Raw genomic sequence first — 14,926 nt, forward strand, 5'->3', positions numbered from 1 at the left:
CAAAGAGAAGATAGAGAGAGAAAGAGACACGCCTCCAAATAACAGCAGGGCAAGAAGAGGAAGAACAACAATTCACTGAGGTATTCAGCGGCTGTGTTAGGAGAATACATCCAGAAGTGGGGCAGGACAGAGTGGAACCAGACCAGGCAGAGCTCCACCACCACATCAACATCAAGAGAAGGAAGATCGAGAGACAAGGAAAGGAACAGTCTTCCATACCTTCATCCTGCCGTAAATAGAGCCCCCACCTTTCGGCTGGGAAGGATCTTTCTTCCCCACCAGACCAGAATGCTCATGCTCCTGTCTCTGTGCGTGTGCACGCTGCTCCTGGGCAGCCAGGCACAGGACCGGGCCTCCATGTGGAGGGGCAACGACCGCAGCGGCCTGTGCCAGTACTCTTTCACAGTGGCCAGCCCCCGCGAGGCCAGCTGTCCCCAGGGGGCCAGCGGTCCTGAGCTGGAGGGGCTGAAGACCAGACTGGGCCTGCTAGAGGCGCTGGTGTCCCGGCTGGCCGCCGGGGACGCAGGGTCGGGGTCAACGAGCTCCGGATCTGAGCCGGGGCTCCGGGACGTCCTGGACCAGGTGGTGGGCGAGAGGAACCTGCTACGGGGTGAGAAGCAGCTCCTGGAAGGGGAGCTGGAGGCTTTGCAACGGCGCATGGAGGACATGAAGAAGGAGATGGAGAATCTGGGGAACAGACCCTGTCCTCCGCAGAGGACCCCGCAAACCGTCAACCCAGCCCTGCAGGACAGCAGTCTGGACAGACCCTCTGGAGGTAAGAGATCCTCTTCTCAGATGCCACAAAACAGTATTAGAATAGCATCTGATTTATGGATATATGGATAATATTGATACTATAATATTGGATGAAGAGTTTGAATAGCTTTATTTTAACATTCAATTAATTTCTCTCTGTACTAATGATAATTTGGAGGGTTACTCTGTAAGAGGCAAAGCCTGAGGATATGGTAACAATCTGAAGGCTGGGATCTAAGCCCACTTATCAGGGCAAAAGCCCAGGCAAAGGCAGCGAGTCATCTTTGTTTGCTGTCAATGAGTGTGTTTAAAGACTTCTCTGGGGATGTAACCCAAGGATGAGGCTGAAGCGGGAAGTAGGAATTTGATGCCAAGCAAACGTGCTCCTTGTATGGAATGCACACGGATTCACAGAATGCCAGAGTTGCAAGTGCACAGAATTTCATGTGTTTACATGTGTGTGTGTGTGTGTGTGTGTGTGTGTGTGTGTGTGTGTGTGCGGGGAAGATCTTCGAATCGATGGAGCTATAGGCTCTGATAGGACTATAATTCACAGAAGTGAGAAAGGTTAATGCTTCGACCTACAATTGTATCTGTATGCTTTCATGTGTGCTGGTGTGTTTGTGTATCTGGAAAACATAAAATATGTGTGGCCTCATGTCTTAGTACCTGAAATAGAATGTGTGTGTGTATTTGTGCGTGTGTGTGTGTGTATGTGTGTATGTGTGCTTGTGGGCGTGTGTGCTTTTGTGTATGTGTGTGTGTATGTGTGTGTGTGTGTGTGTGTTGGTGGTTCTGTGTTGGTGTGTTCGCCATCCACATATGCCTGCAGAGGTCCCTGGTTCATATTTCAGTGCCTTGCTTCCTGCCTGTTTAAGGGGGTGAGTTTGGCCCAGCCAGGACTCAGTATTTATGAAGCTGCAGGACCAAAGCTTTATGACTGGTGATCCCCTGCACCCCTCCCATCCCCCCAACAAGTTTGGTATATGGAGAGCGCCAGGAATGACTGTGAGGGGAGAAGGGGGCGGCGGGAAGCTGAAATGTGATGCAGGGTTGGGTGGACCGGGCGACACTCCAGCCCTAACCTCTAGGCTCTGTTGACGCCAACGGGCCACAGAGAAAGACCCCGGTAGGGGGGGGGCTACAAAGAGCCTTAGAGAGCAGGGTTAATCTCTGGCATTTCAGTGTGTTTGCAGTTTTGCAGGGAGCAAATATTGTTCCAATTAGTCTCCGAGCTCCACCACATTCTTTCTCTGCCACAACGTTGTTCTCTTCAGGGTCGGACCGTCATCGCCCTCTGCTGTTGGCCCTTGAAAAGTTATGAAAACACAGGGAAAATGCTCTCATAATTTCAAGACTCCAGACCCTAGATCATTCTCTTTATTAAATTGACATTCCTTCATCGATTAAATTCCTCCAAGATTATCAGTCAAAGTGCCAAAGAAAAGCAAAGGCGCTTTGCTTAACACTATTTCTGAATTCAGCTGCCCAATAAACAATGCATACGTTAAGAGCAGTGCAACGATTTTAAGGCTCTTAAAGATCTTAAAAGATCCATAAAAGGTGAATGCTGAATCAAACTGTGGAGAACTTTCACTGAATCAAAAGGAACAGATGGAGCGCCACGTGGAGACGCCTAGGAGGCCCGGAGCTGGCTCTGGCTAAACTCCTCTCAGCTCTTGCTCACCAGGGGTTGATCAGGCCAGTGTGAGCCTCAAACTGTAGCCTCCTGAGGGGAACAGCGTTCGGTTGTGTTTTGGTACCCTGTATATTCTTGGCGTTTAGCCATTGCTGCTTTTTCCACCAATGGCATTGGTGGAAGAGCCCCCCCCCACCTCAGACACACAGGTGAAAACACAGACAGGAAGAGATTGTGTGTATTCCTGAAGATGAATGGCCGGGCCTTGTGGGAATGGAGAGGGAGTTCAAAGCAAATCAGGCAAGACTGCAGCCTCTGTATTGACCTGTTGTCCACACTTCAGGCCATGTTCCAGGAAACATCACCCTCACATCGCTCACTTTTCATATTATCTTTCTATACTTCCTCCACTTATTTCAATTATTTATCCTTAAATGTCATCGCCATTTAAACAATTACCTTCCATCATCCATTACAAGACCAGCCCACTCTGTACCCCTTTATAGCTCAGGATTGACAAGCACTTAGTTCATCTGGGCTGTCAATGTTCAGGCTCATGCTGTGTCATTTAAACACAGTGCCCAACGGTGCAAACAGTGGGATCTACCCACTTTTTTTGCCAGCATTAGAACTGATGTTTCATTAGCACGCACATAAACACACACGTGCTTGAAAACACACACACACACACACACACACACACACACACACACACACACACACACACACACACACACACACACACACACTCACACACACAATGCCTTTACTCGTGCCTGTTTGGTTCTCGTGTAAACACTTTACATGTGTTTGTTCATGTCAGTGAACCATCCGCTGTTACTTTGGCCTTTTTGGGGGTTTTATCAAACCCCAGACATGTTTAACATGGTAGTATTGTGTAAATAGCTCAAGAAGGTTTAATGTGGGTAGATTTAAAGCGGGGGGGGGGGGGGGGGGGGGGGGGGGGCTTCAGAGAGAGAGAGAGAGAGAGAGAGAGAGAGAGAGAGAGAGAGAGAGAGAGAGAGAGAGAGAGAGAGAAATAAAGTGAGGGAAAAAAGAGACAGGTAAGATGTGGAGGCACATTTTTAGGGGGAGCTTCTCCAGTTAGCCGGGAGTGATTGATGGCTGACAGTATGCAGCCAGAGGACCCACAGAGACCTTCTGGTTTGTAAGACTCACTGTTTACTGTCTTGTAATGGGCCATGAGTGTGCGCGCGTGTGTGTGTGTGTGTGTGTGTGTGTGTGTGTGTGTGTGTGTGTGCGTGTGTGTGTGTGTGTGTGTGTGCGTGCGTGTATGTGATACTATTATTGTGTGTGACTGAGTGTGTGTGTTGTGCAAGGCCATCTAGCGCCGGTCTGGCTCCTTGGCAGCTGGGAATCTGTTCATGGGTGTTTGATTCCTGCTGTCACTGGCCTCATACCAACCTATGGGTCTTGTGTCCTGTCCTGCCCGAAAACCGACCCATAGTCCTCACCATAGCCAGTTCATAAGAAAACAACATCTTAAAATATACAAAAATGTGAATTATATTTATTGTTGCTGAATAAACGATGTGCATCTTTGTATGTTTGCGTGTGTGTCTATAGGTTCCAGTGCCATGTCTCACCTGATGGGCAGGCCAAACAGTCAGGGACACACTGGCAGTTTAAGGGGTGAGACCGATCGGACAGCAGTGTGGTTCATGTTATGTTCATCAATCCATAATCATCCATCCGCTCTAATATCTCCATCCTAATATCTGTGCTCAAGACCCCACTTGGGAGTTTTCAGGTCCAGGGTTTCAAGAGATGAAGGCTGAAGTGACAGAGGTTCCAGCTCCTGACCGCCCGGAAGACACCTCAGGTCTCTCCCTCTCTCGCTCTCAGTCTCTGTCGCTCTCATTATCTATCTGCCACTCCGTTTCTCTCATTATCTCTCCTGCTCTCGCTCTCTCTCTCTCACACACACACACACACACACACACACACACACACACACACACACACACACACACACACACACACACACACACGTTGTGGAGTCCGCTATCAAGTTCAGGTTATTTTATCCATCTAAACATCCCCCCCAAAAAATCCATTGAAACCTTCTGAGTCCTTTGCTGACGGCATAAAAGCAAATACTGCTATTAATATTGCAACATTTAGGTAGGAAATGCCAGTGCTCGGGCAGTCCCTTCAGACCCATGCAATATGTGCAACAAGGCGTTCTACAGCATCCCCCCGACACACACACTACTGGCTTCCTGGTGTATAGCCACACCTGTTCCCTCGATCGATACACCTGATTGATACACCAGCATCTTTATAGTCGGAGGTGATCATTTTAGAAAATACACATGCGGATGGGAAGCATGTGCACCACATTTCATCCTCTTGGACAAGGGCCCAGCCACAAAGAGCTGTAACTCAGTAATGTGTGTATTTATAATATATAAGTCTAAACCCAGAGGCAGGGCCTGACGCACGGGGCCTCGCCGGGGTATTTTAGGAAGAGATAATTATATGTGTGGTGGAGGTCTTGTGCTTTCTTCCAGCGAGAGGCTTCCTGCCCAGGGTGAGCAGTATCCAAGCTGCTGGTGCTGCTGCTACTGCTCAGTCCCTGGTGACTCAGCTAAAGTTTTATTTGATTAACAGAGATGTGAGACCATCTCATGGCTCCTACCTTCCTCTTGTAGTCAATTCACCTACAACACAAGCATTTGATTCTCCTTCCTCTGATGATTACCTGTACTTTTGGTTCCTGTATACCAGTAACCCAAATCCTCCACTACGTCTAGTGATGGCTGCTACATTTCTTCTTTGTTCCTCAGCATTACTAAGAATTATAACCATTAAAAATGTGCAGCAGCAAAAGAGTTTTAAATAGAGAACAATGTCTTCTTTGCTGTGTTCCTTCTCCTGATTCCACCTTCTGTCCTCCCTAGGCTGTGGCCACCTGCTCTCGGTGGGCGAGCCAGTCATCCACAGGAAGGCTGACACCATCGCAGGTAAATACGGTGTGTGGATGCAGGACCCAGAAGCTGTGTCCACCTACGGGCCAAACATGGTGTGGAGGATCGACACAGTGGGCTCTGACGTGCGACAGCTCTTTGGATATGAAGACATGGAGCAACTCTCAAAGGGCTTCCCCTCCAAGGTGAGCAGGTTGCACACAACCCAGCTTAGGTGTAAGTGTGTGCAAGGTGTCCTTGATGCAATGATATAGACACTAGTGCTTTCATACTTTGTTCTGTGCAAAGTAGGCCTTAGTCATCTTGCCAACAAATAGGGATGGAAAAAACCCTAATACTTAGTTAGAAAAGTGACATTGAAGAAAGGGTACCTCAGTCTTGCATTGATCTATGATAACACCTACTGCCAAATCTACAGGGCATTGAGTCAGGGGACTCTTCCATACAATTCCTGTATAGATTACTTCATTTGACCCGAAATGTGCTTTTTCGGCAGTGGGTTTATGCATGTCGTGTCCTCCTATAAACTGCTGTCCGTCCCTCAAGGTGATGTTGCTGCCGGAGGCCGTGGAGAGCACCGGCGCGACCCTGTACCGCGGCTCCCTGTACTACCAGCGTCGCCGCAGCCGCACAATCCTGCGCTATGACCTGTCCTCCGAGAGCATCGCTGCCCGCCGCGACCTGCCCCACGCCGGCTTCCACGGCCAGTTCCCCTATTCGTGGGGAGGCTACACGGACATTGACCTAGCCGTGGACGAGAGTGGGCTGTGGGCCGTCTACTCCACCAGCAAAGCCAAGGGCGCCATCGTGATCTCCAAGCTGGACCCTGACACCCTGGAGGTGAGGAGGAGCTGGGAGACGAACATCCGGAAGAACTCGGTTGCCAACTCCTTCATGATCTGCGGCAAGCTTTACACCGTGGCCAGCTACACCTCGCCCAACACCACCGTCAACCACGTGTATGACACAGAGACCAGCCAGTCCAAGGCCGTGGCCATACCCTTCAAGAACAAGTTCCGCTACACCAGCATGATCGACTACAACCCCGCCCAGAAGAAGCTCTTAGCCTGGGACAACTTCCACATGATCTCGTACGACACTAGATTTGGCCGGCAATAGTAGCCCATCAGAAGGACAGGGATGGGTCAATTTTGACACATGCCCATTACAAGTGGCTTTCTCATACACAGACACATACAAACACAAACATCCTGCTTGCTTCAAAGACTCTTAAGCACATAACCATGTGGTGGGATTGTTAGACACATCATCCATAACCATGCATAGTTCAGCTTAACCAACCACCAGAGTGAGAACCAGTGTTCAGGATCAGATAGAGTATTTTTGTATTTAATCTTATTTTTTTTGTACGGTTTTTAGGTTTCTGGAAGGTTTTGTTGTGGCATGGCCCACACAAACACGTTATTTTTGTACAGTCTTTATGCCAGGTGTATGATGTTTTCTTTGATTTATCTATGCAGTATTTTATGATGGAAATGTCCATGTTTGGCTTTGGAACGTTGTATTGACTAGTTTAATTTGTTTGGTGTAATGCGCCCTACGGTGTTAAACTGGGAAGTTTGCCCTCTCTAGAATGCATCATCCTTTCGCATGTGCCTAATGCGCTGTAGTCACCACTAGGTAACATTCACATTAAAGTTGTTAATAAAATAAAATGGTTGAGTTTTTCTTTCATCTTCATTGTCTGTTACCTGGTATTCTCGGATCCAGCAGTCCGTTATAGCAGAACTCGTGGAGACGGCATGGAGCCTCGGACGGAATGCTCTGTGACGATTTGAAACATTAACTACCGCGGGACTAATTTATATTTGTTTACAGAGCCCCGGCTCCAGCAACATGGGTCAAAACAAATCAGCAAAATAAATTGAACTCCCACTTTCGCCCAGATCAGATTATAGGTTTTAATCTTCAATTGTGCGAGTAGATACCTGGTGGTTGTGGCTCAAGCCTGCACCATGCATGTTTCCTATTGAGCATCTTGAGTTCTACCGTTATCATTTTTCGGACAGTTGGCGGCTGAAAGCTGCGGTCAACTCCTTTTTTCCCTATAGACGTGAAGGACTGTATAAAAAATAATTGAGAAGTTACTTGCGGATAGCAATTTTTTTTCCTTGAACTGTTCTAATTCAGATGTTTTAATATAGTAAATAGCTGCAGTAAAAAAAAAAAAAAATACACAGGTTTATTAATCTGTTTCAAAAGAAAAAACTGCCCCTGTGTGGATGCAACGTGTGATCACTTGTGATCACAATGTTTAAAAGACAAGACCATCTGTAACATTTTAACAGCATATTATTTTATTAGTTTCTGTAACCAAACCAAAGAGAATGTAAATAAGACGGTACATTTTTAATACAGCGATGAAACCCCTGTACAAATACTATGAGAACACAAAGGAGAAAAATGAACTAAACCATGAATTGCCCTTCCCTCACTCATCATATCTCCCACAACACAAGACCCCCCCCCCCTTCCCCAACCCTCTGCAAGGCTGCATACTATTGTACATTATCCAGGGGACACTTGCTGCTGTGACCCATCCAGGTGAGAGCATCGTTTGGTGAGAGCCTGCAGTGAAGACACCAAGGCAAGAGAGGGCAGCACTGGCAGCTCTCCTTCAATGATTAAAGAAAACGTAACCAAACAAAATACGAAACAGAAGAGTCTGTCTGCCAGAATGCCTTTAAAACTTCAGAATCTTCAGGCTTCTTTTCTCGCCCGCCCTCTCTGAATCTCTCCTGCCTCTTCATGTGACACTCTCATACACACGGATTGGTTAGAAATACAAAAACAAAGAAAGGCCTGAGCCCTCGCCTGTTGTATTCCTTGAGGTGGGCCCCTGCCCCTGCTAGATCCCCGCCGGGGCTGCACCGTCCATAGCAGCAGTTCCGGATGGTTTACAGTAAAACGTGTGTGTAGTTTGTGTGTAAAAACAGCAAGTCAACATGGATGGTCTTGACCGGTGAATAAGTGGAGAGATGTGAGGGGGGGGGGGGGGGGTAACCGTTTTCCAAACAACTGATAGCAACTCTAATCAAAAAACCCCGCTGTGGTTCTCTGAAAAAGGCCCTGTGACGTCATCTTTGCCCTGCTTACCCTTTGGCTAAATATACAGAAGAGATACAAGCATACCAACCCCATACCTTCCAGACACACACACACACACACACTGCTTGGTCTGGATTATCAGGCAAGAAGAAGAGCGCTGAAGGCAGGAGTAAAGGCTTGCAGGCAGACTAATCAGTGAGTAAATCAAAATCAACTGCTCAACGCTCACATTATCTTTTGTGAATACAAAAACAAACCCTAAACCATCCTGATTCTACACTGTGTTCAGTGAATGTGGATGAGACCTTTGACCGAGATGGAGAATTGGGGGGGGGGTGTACACGTGTGGTAGTGTTGTGCAGAGCATTTGCACACATGCACACAACTTGAGTTTAGTAAATATCGTTACCCATCTCAGTAGTTACGATTGGTTTTCCAACTCCAACTCCAAAAAACAAAGATCAGCTCCTATCCCAAAGAGAAGACTGTCCTGCCCTTAGGTTCCACTTCTATTTGGGAAGAAACAAGGCAAGAAAAGAGAAGAAAATAATAATAACCAAAGCGCTATTAAAACGGCAAACTAATCTTTTGTCTGCGTAAGAGTGGGCCGTGATATATTTACCCCACCTCAGCCATCTAACGCACAGGGCGCAGACTAATCAAATACCAACACTGCAAGGAAGGGAGAGGCTGGGGGAGGGGGGATTCTCCAAGATGTGCATTCTGGGTAACCAACTGTATAACCATTTTCATCTTTAACCTCCCCCTCCCCCCCTCTTCCCCAGGGCTGATGGAAGGGAAGTAGGGGAAGCGGGTGGAGGTTGGAAGGAAAGGAGCTGGCGTCGCTCCTGTATTCCCCGTCAGCATTTTTCTTTTCCATGGGAGCGCGTGGCCTTTTACTTGCCCTCCTCTGGTTTGATGGCCTGTGGCTTGATGGGGCCAGTCCGAATAGGCTTCCCCAGGGATAGGGGAGGCTTGTCGGACTCTGGGCGCTCCAAGAGGCCCCCCGACTGGTGGTTGGAGGCCATGGTTTCATGGGGGGGCTTGCTGTTTTGATCGAGGCGGGACACCTTGTTGACCTGAGGGGTCTTCATCTGCTGCTGTTGCTGCTGCTGCTCGAAGAACTTGTGGGTGGACTGGAGCACCTCGGCCCTCTGCTTGGCCTGCAGGACACACAAACTGTCAGCTGGAGCGCTACTGCAACGGCATGGGCTTATCATGAGACGCTAGCCAATGTCAACACACAGCCGTGGTTACCAGAAACACACCAGGCACCACGCAGAGGGGCTTACCATCTCAGGGATACTGGTGACAACAAACATTGACAAAGTCGAAAGACGAAGGTAAAGAAAAGCCACAGACCTTGAGGTCATGCTCTGCCTTCATCGCGGATTGGTGGTTGCCTCTGGGCACGAGGGAGGGTCCCGGGGGAGCCCGCAGTGGGTGCTGGCTGTGCTGTGGGTGCTGGCTGTGCAGCGGGTGCAGGGGTCGGGGGTGAGGCATCAAACCCTGGGACAGAGTGGGAGACATTGGCTGACCCATAGAGCGCTGGACGCCCCCTGCGAAGGAGGAGGCGTGGGGAGGGCGGACCAGAGGGGACACCATGTTGGGCTGGGAGAGCATCTGAGTCAGGAGGAGGAGAAATACAAGAACAGTTAAAGGGGTGATAATGATTTTTCTAAAATCGAAGTCAGAACCAGGAAGAGAGACTGAGGAGGAGACACTGAGAATGCCCCTCATTAAGTGTGTGAAAACAGCTTGTTTGCACTCAAACTTTCAGACTGTGCCAGGGGCGGTGCTGAAGTGCAGAAGTCGCGCCTCCCTGATACCCGCAATGTTGACAACTTGATGATACATGATACAAAACTGAAATTAACAGTGTGAGAATAAGGGGTAATTCTAACATACAGGAATCTAACGGTATTCTAGTAGTACCCCCAAATGCAATAATTAACCCTTAAAAAAAGTATGATGGGGATCTTTAAGCAGATATTCATGCTAAATAAAGGTAGTAGAAAAAAGCGAGTCTGCATGTTCACCTGTGGGTTGTACTGGCCAGGGAAGTGTGGGGTCATCCTCATACCGGCGGAGCTAGGCTGGAACTGCTTCTGGTACAGCATGCTGTTCATCTTACTGGACTGGCTGCTGGGAGAAGTGGAGCTGGCCCTGCCGCCAGACGTACAGAAACGTCAATGACAGGAGTCATACCTCTAGTGACTGGACGTGGGTGGGGTTTACCTCTAGGGACTGGAGGTGGGTGGGGTTTACCTCTAGGGGGGGTGGGGTTTACCTCTAGAGACTGGAGGTGTGCATTGTATCCGTAATGACTGGAGGTGGGTGTAGTCTACCTCTAGAGACTGGAGGTGGATATTTTACCTGTAGTGGCTGGAGGTGGGTGTGGTGCTTCTGGCGTTGATGGGTGGAGTTCCAGGCTTTACGTCCATTCCACCACCAAACAGCTTCAAGTCCATGTCCATCTGTACCCAACACACAGTTATTTTCATAATATTGGGATAGGTGATTGGGGGGGGTTTTGTTATCTTCTTTGTTTTCGTTTGATTATTTTTGAGTATTGTATAAATACAAATAATTTGATGCACATTAGGTAAATAGTTGTATAAAACTGATAAATTCATAGCAGATAATTATGAGCAGTTGAATAAGTGGTGGGAATACAAAGGCTTCGGCTTCCTCACACTTCTTTTCGTACATAGACACTACATTTTATAAATATTGTTTATGACACTTTATAATTATCGTTGTTCCGTGTTATGTGAATTTGTATGATGTGTCATACTTTTTTAACTTCTGGACCTGTCCTATACAACATGGACTATGTAGAGGAGGATTCATCCCACCCTTTCCCTTCCAACTATGCATCAGAGTGATGGGGAAAATAGCAAAAAGTTATTGCTATTTACAGAATCGCAATAAATACTCAATCAGTGATCAAAAATCATTGTGATATGGAATTATGAGGTCCCTGCCCGCTCCTGTCCCAAATGCTACAGAGGCCGTACCTTGCTGGTTGGGGGCTGCATCATGCCAGGGTTGTGGCCCATCATGTTCCTATACGCCTGCGACACTGGGGGCTGCCGGCCCATGGAGCCGGGCTGAGCCTGGGGCGGGGTATGGGGCAGCGTCAGCAGGGGTTGGCCGGCACCAGAGCCATAGGTTGACAGGGAGAGCTGAGAGCCAGGCAGAGGGACCTGGACGAAAAGCAGAGCAGCATTATAAAGGGGAGCATAGCAAATTATCATGATCCATCCATGTGTGATCATGCTTTTATCGTGACTAGATGTATTACTTAAAACGAACTGGATGAAGCGTCTTTGAACAGACGAAAAGAAAATACGTTGATGACAACACTGGAATCTCCAAGGTTCTGGTGTATTACAATAATTCTCTATTGTGTTCTCCATCTGCACATAGTTCAACCTGCTGCAATATATAAAGGGATACTAATAATACTAATAATATGAAACTGCCAAGACATTAGTGGAAGAAACATAGTTGATCAATATATAGTCCATTCATAGTGTGCATATTACCTGTTGCATTGCGGAGCTAGCAGACTGTGTGTTGCTATAGTAACTACTCTGTCCGTGGCCATGTCCATGTGTGTGTCCGTGTCCCGAGTACATGTTGGAATGCTGATTCATCCCCTGCCGAGCCTGAAACACACACTGGTGGTCAAGATGTTTGCATTGGGAATATTAAGTACGAGTACTGAAATGTACGAGTACTGAAATCCCTGCATTTTATCAAAAACATTACAAAAGCTATGAACAGCAGTTAATCCAGTGTTTTAATATACACGAAAATATAAGTGGATGAATCCACCTGCATAAGGTGTGTATCCATGAGCTGTGAGCTGCCCATGCCAGAGGGCTGGTTGAGCTGTGGCTCGAACAGTATAGGGATATGCTGGGCGGACGAAGGCTGCTGGTAGGCCAGGCTGGACTGAGGCTTGCCCAGGTCTGAGGCCTGGACGCCGGCATAGCTGTGCAGCGAGGGCCCCGATAGCATCATTGAGGGCTGGGAAAGGTTACTCTGCATGAAGGGCTGCTGAGACCTGGTGGAGGACAGACATCGTTTTAAAAGGGGTAGTAAACCCCTACATCGGATCTGTTTCGGAGACACACACACACACACACACCGAAGGCAGGAGTTGTGTTAAAACTTGGGTTTACTTGCCCTTTAATGAGGTTTTAAGGTAAGTATATTTGTACAATTTCCCAATTATTATTTTTTTTATAATATATTCATAAAATATAAAAGCTTTCACAAATTAAACAAAAGTCTGCAAATCGTTACGCCTTTTTTTGTGTAGATGTGGGTTATTGAACAAACACGTCACTGGTTAGGATGGTAGGATTGAATGGTAGTAGTTGTGCTGGAGGGGGTGACTGGAGCCTGTACCGGTAGGGTTGCAGTGAGGAGCTGAACAGGTCCTGGGGCTGAGAGACGGACGGGCCGGAACCGAGGCCCAACTGGGCCTGGTGGGTGTGTTGGTGCTGAGGCTGCCCCTGCAGAGGAGCATAGATGGGGATGGGAATCTGCTGCACCGCCGTAGTCTACAGGGATGAGAGTGGGAGAAATGGAACTCAATACAGGACATTCACGGCGTTCCCGATCAACCATTCCTTTCACAGGTATTACCATCAGAACATTCCGAGTTCCCTGCATGCTGGCGCTCTGGATCCGTACCTGGGAAAGTCCAGGTTGGTAACCCTGCTGCTGGGCCAGTGATGGGGGAGCCAGGCGTGGGTGGGGGGCACTGAACAGGTGGCTAGTGTCCATGTAGAAGGCTGGAATCTGGGCTGCAGAACCTAAACAAACCACAAGACAACGGACCATAAATCAATTATCGGTGGACTTTTGATGAATGAAAAATCAGATTGACACACGAAAATGCCTTATAATCCAATTTTAAATTGATGCGCTGTTAAGGGTTTGAAAGAAGGCTGAAATTCAGCATTCATCATCTCGTACCACTCACTATTGGTCATTTGCCTTAGATGCGGTGTGCAGCATTCACTTAACTGATAGTTGAGAGCTCTGAGATCAGGAACAAGACGAAGTTGGTGTTCAGCTCACCTGCTGCAGACTGGGAGACGTAGACCTGGGGGGTCTGCTGGGGCAGCAGAGGAGGCACGCAGCCCAGCTGGGAGAAGCTGCAACCCGAGGAAGAGAGGCCCACGCCCTGCAGCTGCTGAGGCTTCACCTTGCAGATGTTGGGGGGGTCTGAGGCGGTGGTGGTCTTGGTGCTCAGGGCGGACGTGGTGTATGTCCCGGGGGCTACTCGGCGAGGAACGCATGGTCAGTTAGATCATTCTGATGATCCATCACATGCACATTTCCTCTATATTTATTTGCAGTTTTAATTACAGGATTTACCGGGTGCCTTGTATCTGATCGACCAGGACCTACTATGCAATAGCCAGTTGGATCGCGGCTTCGCATTTCACTGCCCTGCCTGTGTAAAACCGAGGGGGTAAAATCCCCCGTAGTCACAGAACGGGCTTTCTTGGTTCGGGCGGGGCTACGCAGGGAGAGCAGACCTCTTTAGAATAATTTGCGTGTGTATGCTACAAACACGATTACCTATTTACAAGTGCAAAAACGCCAACATATACTTTATTTTGCTTTCCCCGTCTTCGTTTAATGGGACTGCATCCCCTTCTCTCAAATGATCAGCAGCTCGCGAATTGAACTGACTCTCCAGTTAGAACTTCTCATGTTGATATCGCAGAATTGTCTCTGTTGTAGAGACAAAGCATCAACACCTCTACCCAAGTCCCGCCCCTGGAACCGCGGAGCGGTCTAATCGCATTTACATCAAAATGAAACCGCCAATATGTGTAGGGTCCGGGAGGGTAAATTGGGGTGCTAGCTCAAGCCGGCAATTTACCTCGGGCAGTGTAAACGCGCGAACCACACCGGGAAAAAGGCGTGAATAAGACAGTGAATATTTGGCAGTGTAAAAACGTTTACAGTAACCCCCTGTTCAACCAGAGTTTGGTTAACAGGCCGTGCTCAGCAACAACATTTTAAATAGACAGCTTTTATATAGCGCTATTCTAACCAGTGGCCACTCAAAAGCACTTTACATTTATTGCCTAATATTCACCCATTCATATACACCTACAGTGGTGTCAACCTTGCAAGGCAACAGCCAGCTCTGAGTATTGCTCGGGGCACCTCGATCCCAAGCAGGGGCTCAAACTGGCAACCCTTCAATTGTCAACCTGGCTCTACCTCATGAGCCACTGCGGACCTCAACTAATTTAGTACGGTAGATATGACAGGGGCTCTGAGTGCAGACTGGGAGGAAGACGGTCCAGCAGGTCACATCTCCTGGGTAGGGATGGGGATCATTAATATTTATTGATATCGATACCATTTTCGATACTCCTTAACGATCTGAGTCTTTATCGATACCACTATCAATACATCTATTAATTGGTGGAAATACAACGCATTTTTAATGAGGAAAATATTTAGGAAG

The 14,926-nt window shown here is 48.0% G+C and overlaps 2 protein-coding genes across 6 annotated transcripts in view; one reads left to right on the forward strand and one right to left on the reverse strand.

The window, feature by feature from the left end:
- On the forward strand, positions 1-6,990 carry myoc (myocilin). The gene is made up of 5 exons (XM_079739492.1): positions 1-775; positions 3,983-4,048; positions 4,146-4,238; positions 5,320-5,531; positions 5,893-6,990. Exons 1-5 carry the CDS (start codon positions 289-291, stop codon positions 6,463-6,465), a joined length of 1,431 nt encoding a protein of 476 aa, XP_079595618.1. The 5' UTR covers positions 1-288; the 3' UTR covers positions 6,466-6,990.
- A 755-nt stretch (positions 6,991-7,745) lies between these two features.
- The window catches only part of prrc2c (proline-rich coiled-coil 2C), a 39,562-nt gene continuing 32,381 nt past the window's right edge, over positions 7,746-14,926 (reverse strand). For 2 of the 5 annotated variants that reach the window (XM_079739135.1, XM_079739134.1), the window contains exons 25-34: positions 13,516-13,716; positions 13,126-13,247; positions 12,838-12,992; positions 12,259-12,490; positions 11,967-12,089; positions 11,436-11,624; positions 10,792-10,892; positions 10,455-10,581; positions 9,778-10,038; positions 7,747-9,578 (exon numbers count right to left, since the gene is read on the reverse strand). In XM_079739135.1, coding sequence (XP_079595261.1) covers positions 9,312-9,578; positions 9,778-10,038; positions 10,455-10,581; positions 10,792-10,892; positions 11,436-11,624; positions 11,967-12,089; positions 12,259-12,490; positions 12,838-12,992; positions 13,126-13,247; positions 13,516-13,716 — 1,778 coding nt within the window. In that variant the 3' untranslated portion in view covers positions 7,747-9,311. Of the gene's footprint in view, positions 9,579-9,777; positions 10,039-10,454; positions 10,582-10,791; positions 10,893-11,435; positions 11,625-11,966; positions 12,090-12,258; positions 12,491-12,837; positions 12,993-13,077; positions 13,248-13,515; positions 13,717-14,926 lie in introns of all 5 variants that reach the window. The other 3 variants (XM_079739132.1, XM_079739131.1, XM_079739133.1) reach the window with 2 other exon arrangements.

The sequence above is a fragment of the Pollachius pollachius genome (genome assembly GCF_949987615.1).
Source record: "Pollachius pollachius genome assembly, chromosome: 7".
Taxonomy (NCBI): domain Eukaryota; kingdom Metazoa; phylum Chordata; class Actinopteri; order Gadiformes; family Gadidae; genus Pollachius; species Pollachius pollachius.

Coding starts and splice junctions, on each gene's coding strand:
- myoc (XM_079739492.1), top strand. CDS start 289: ATGCTCATGCTCCTGTCTCTGTGCGTGTGCACGCTGCTCCTGGGCAGC. Junction 4,049..4,145: donor ACACACTGGCAGTTTAAGGG/GTGAGACCGATC, acceptor TCTGTGCTCAAG/ACCCCACTTGGGAGTTTTCA. Junction 5,532..5,892: donor CAAAGGGCTTCCCCTCCAAG/GTGAGCAGGTTG, acceptor CCGTCCCTCAAG/GTGATGTTGCTGCCGGAGGC.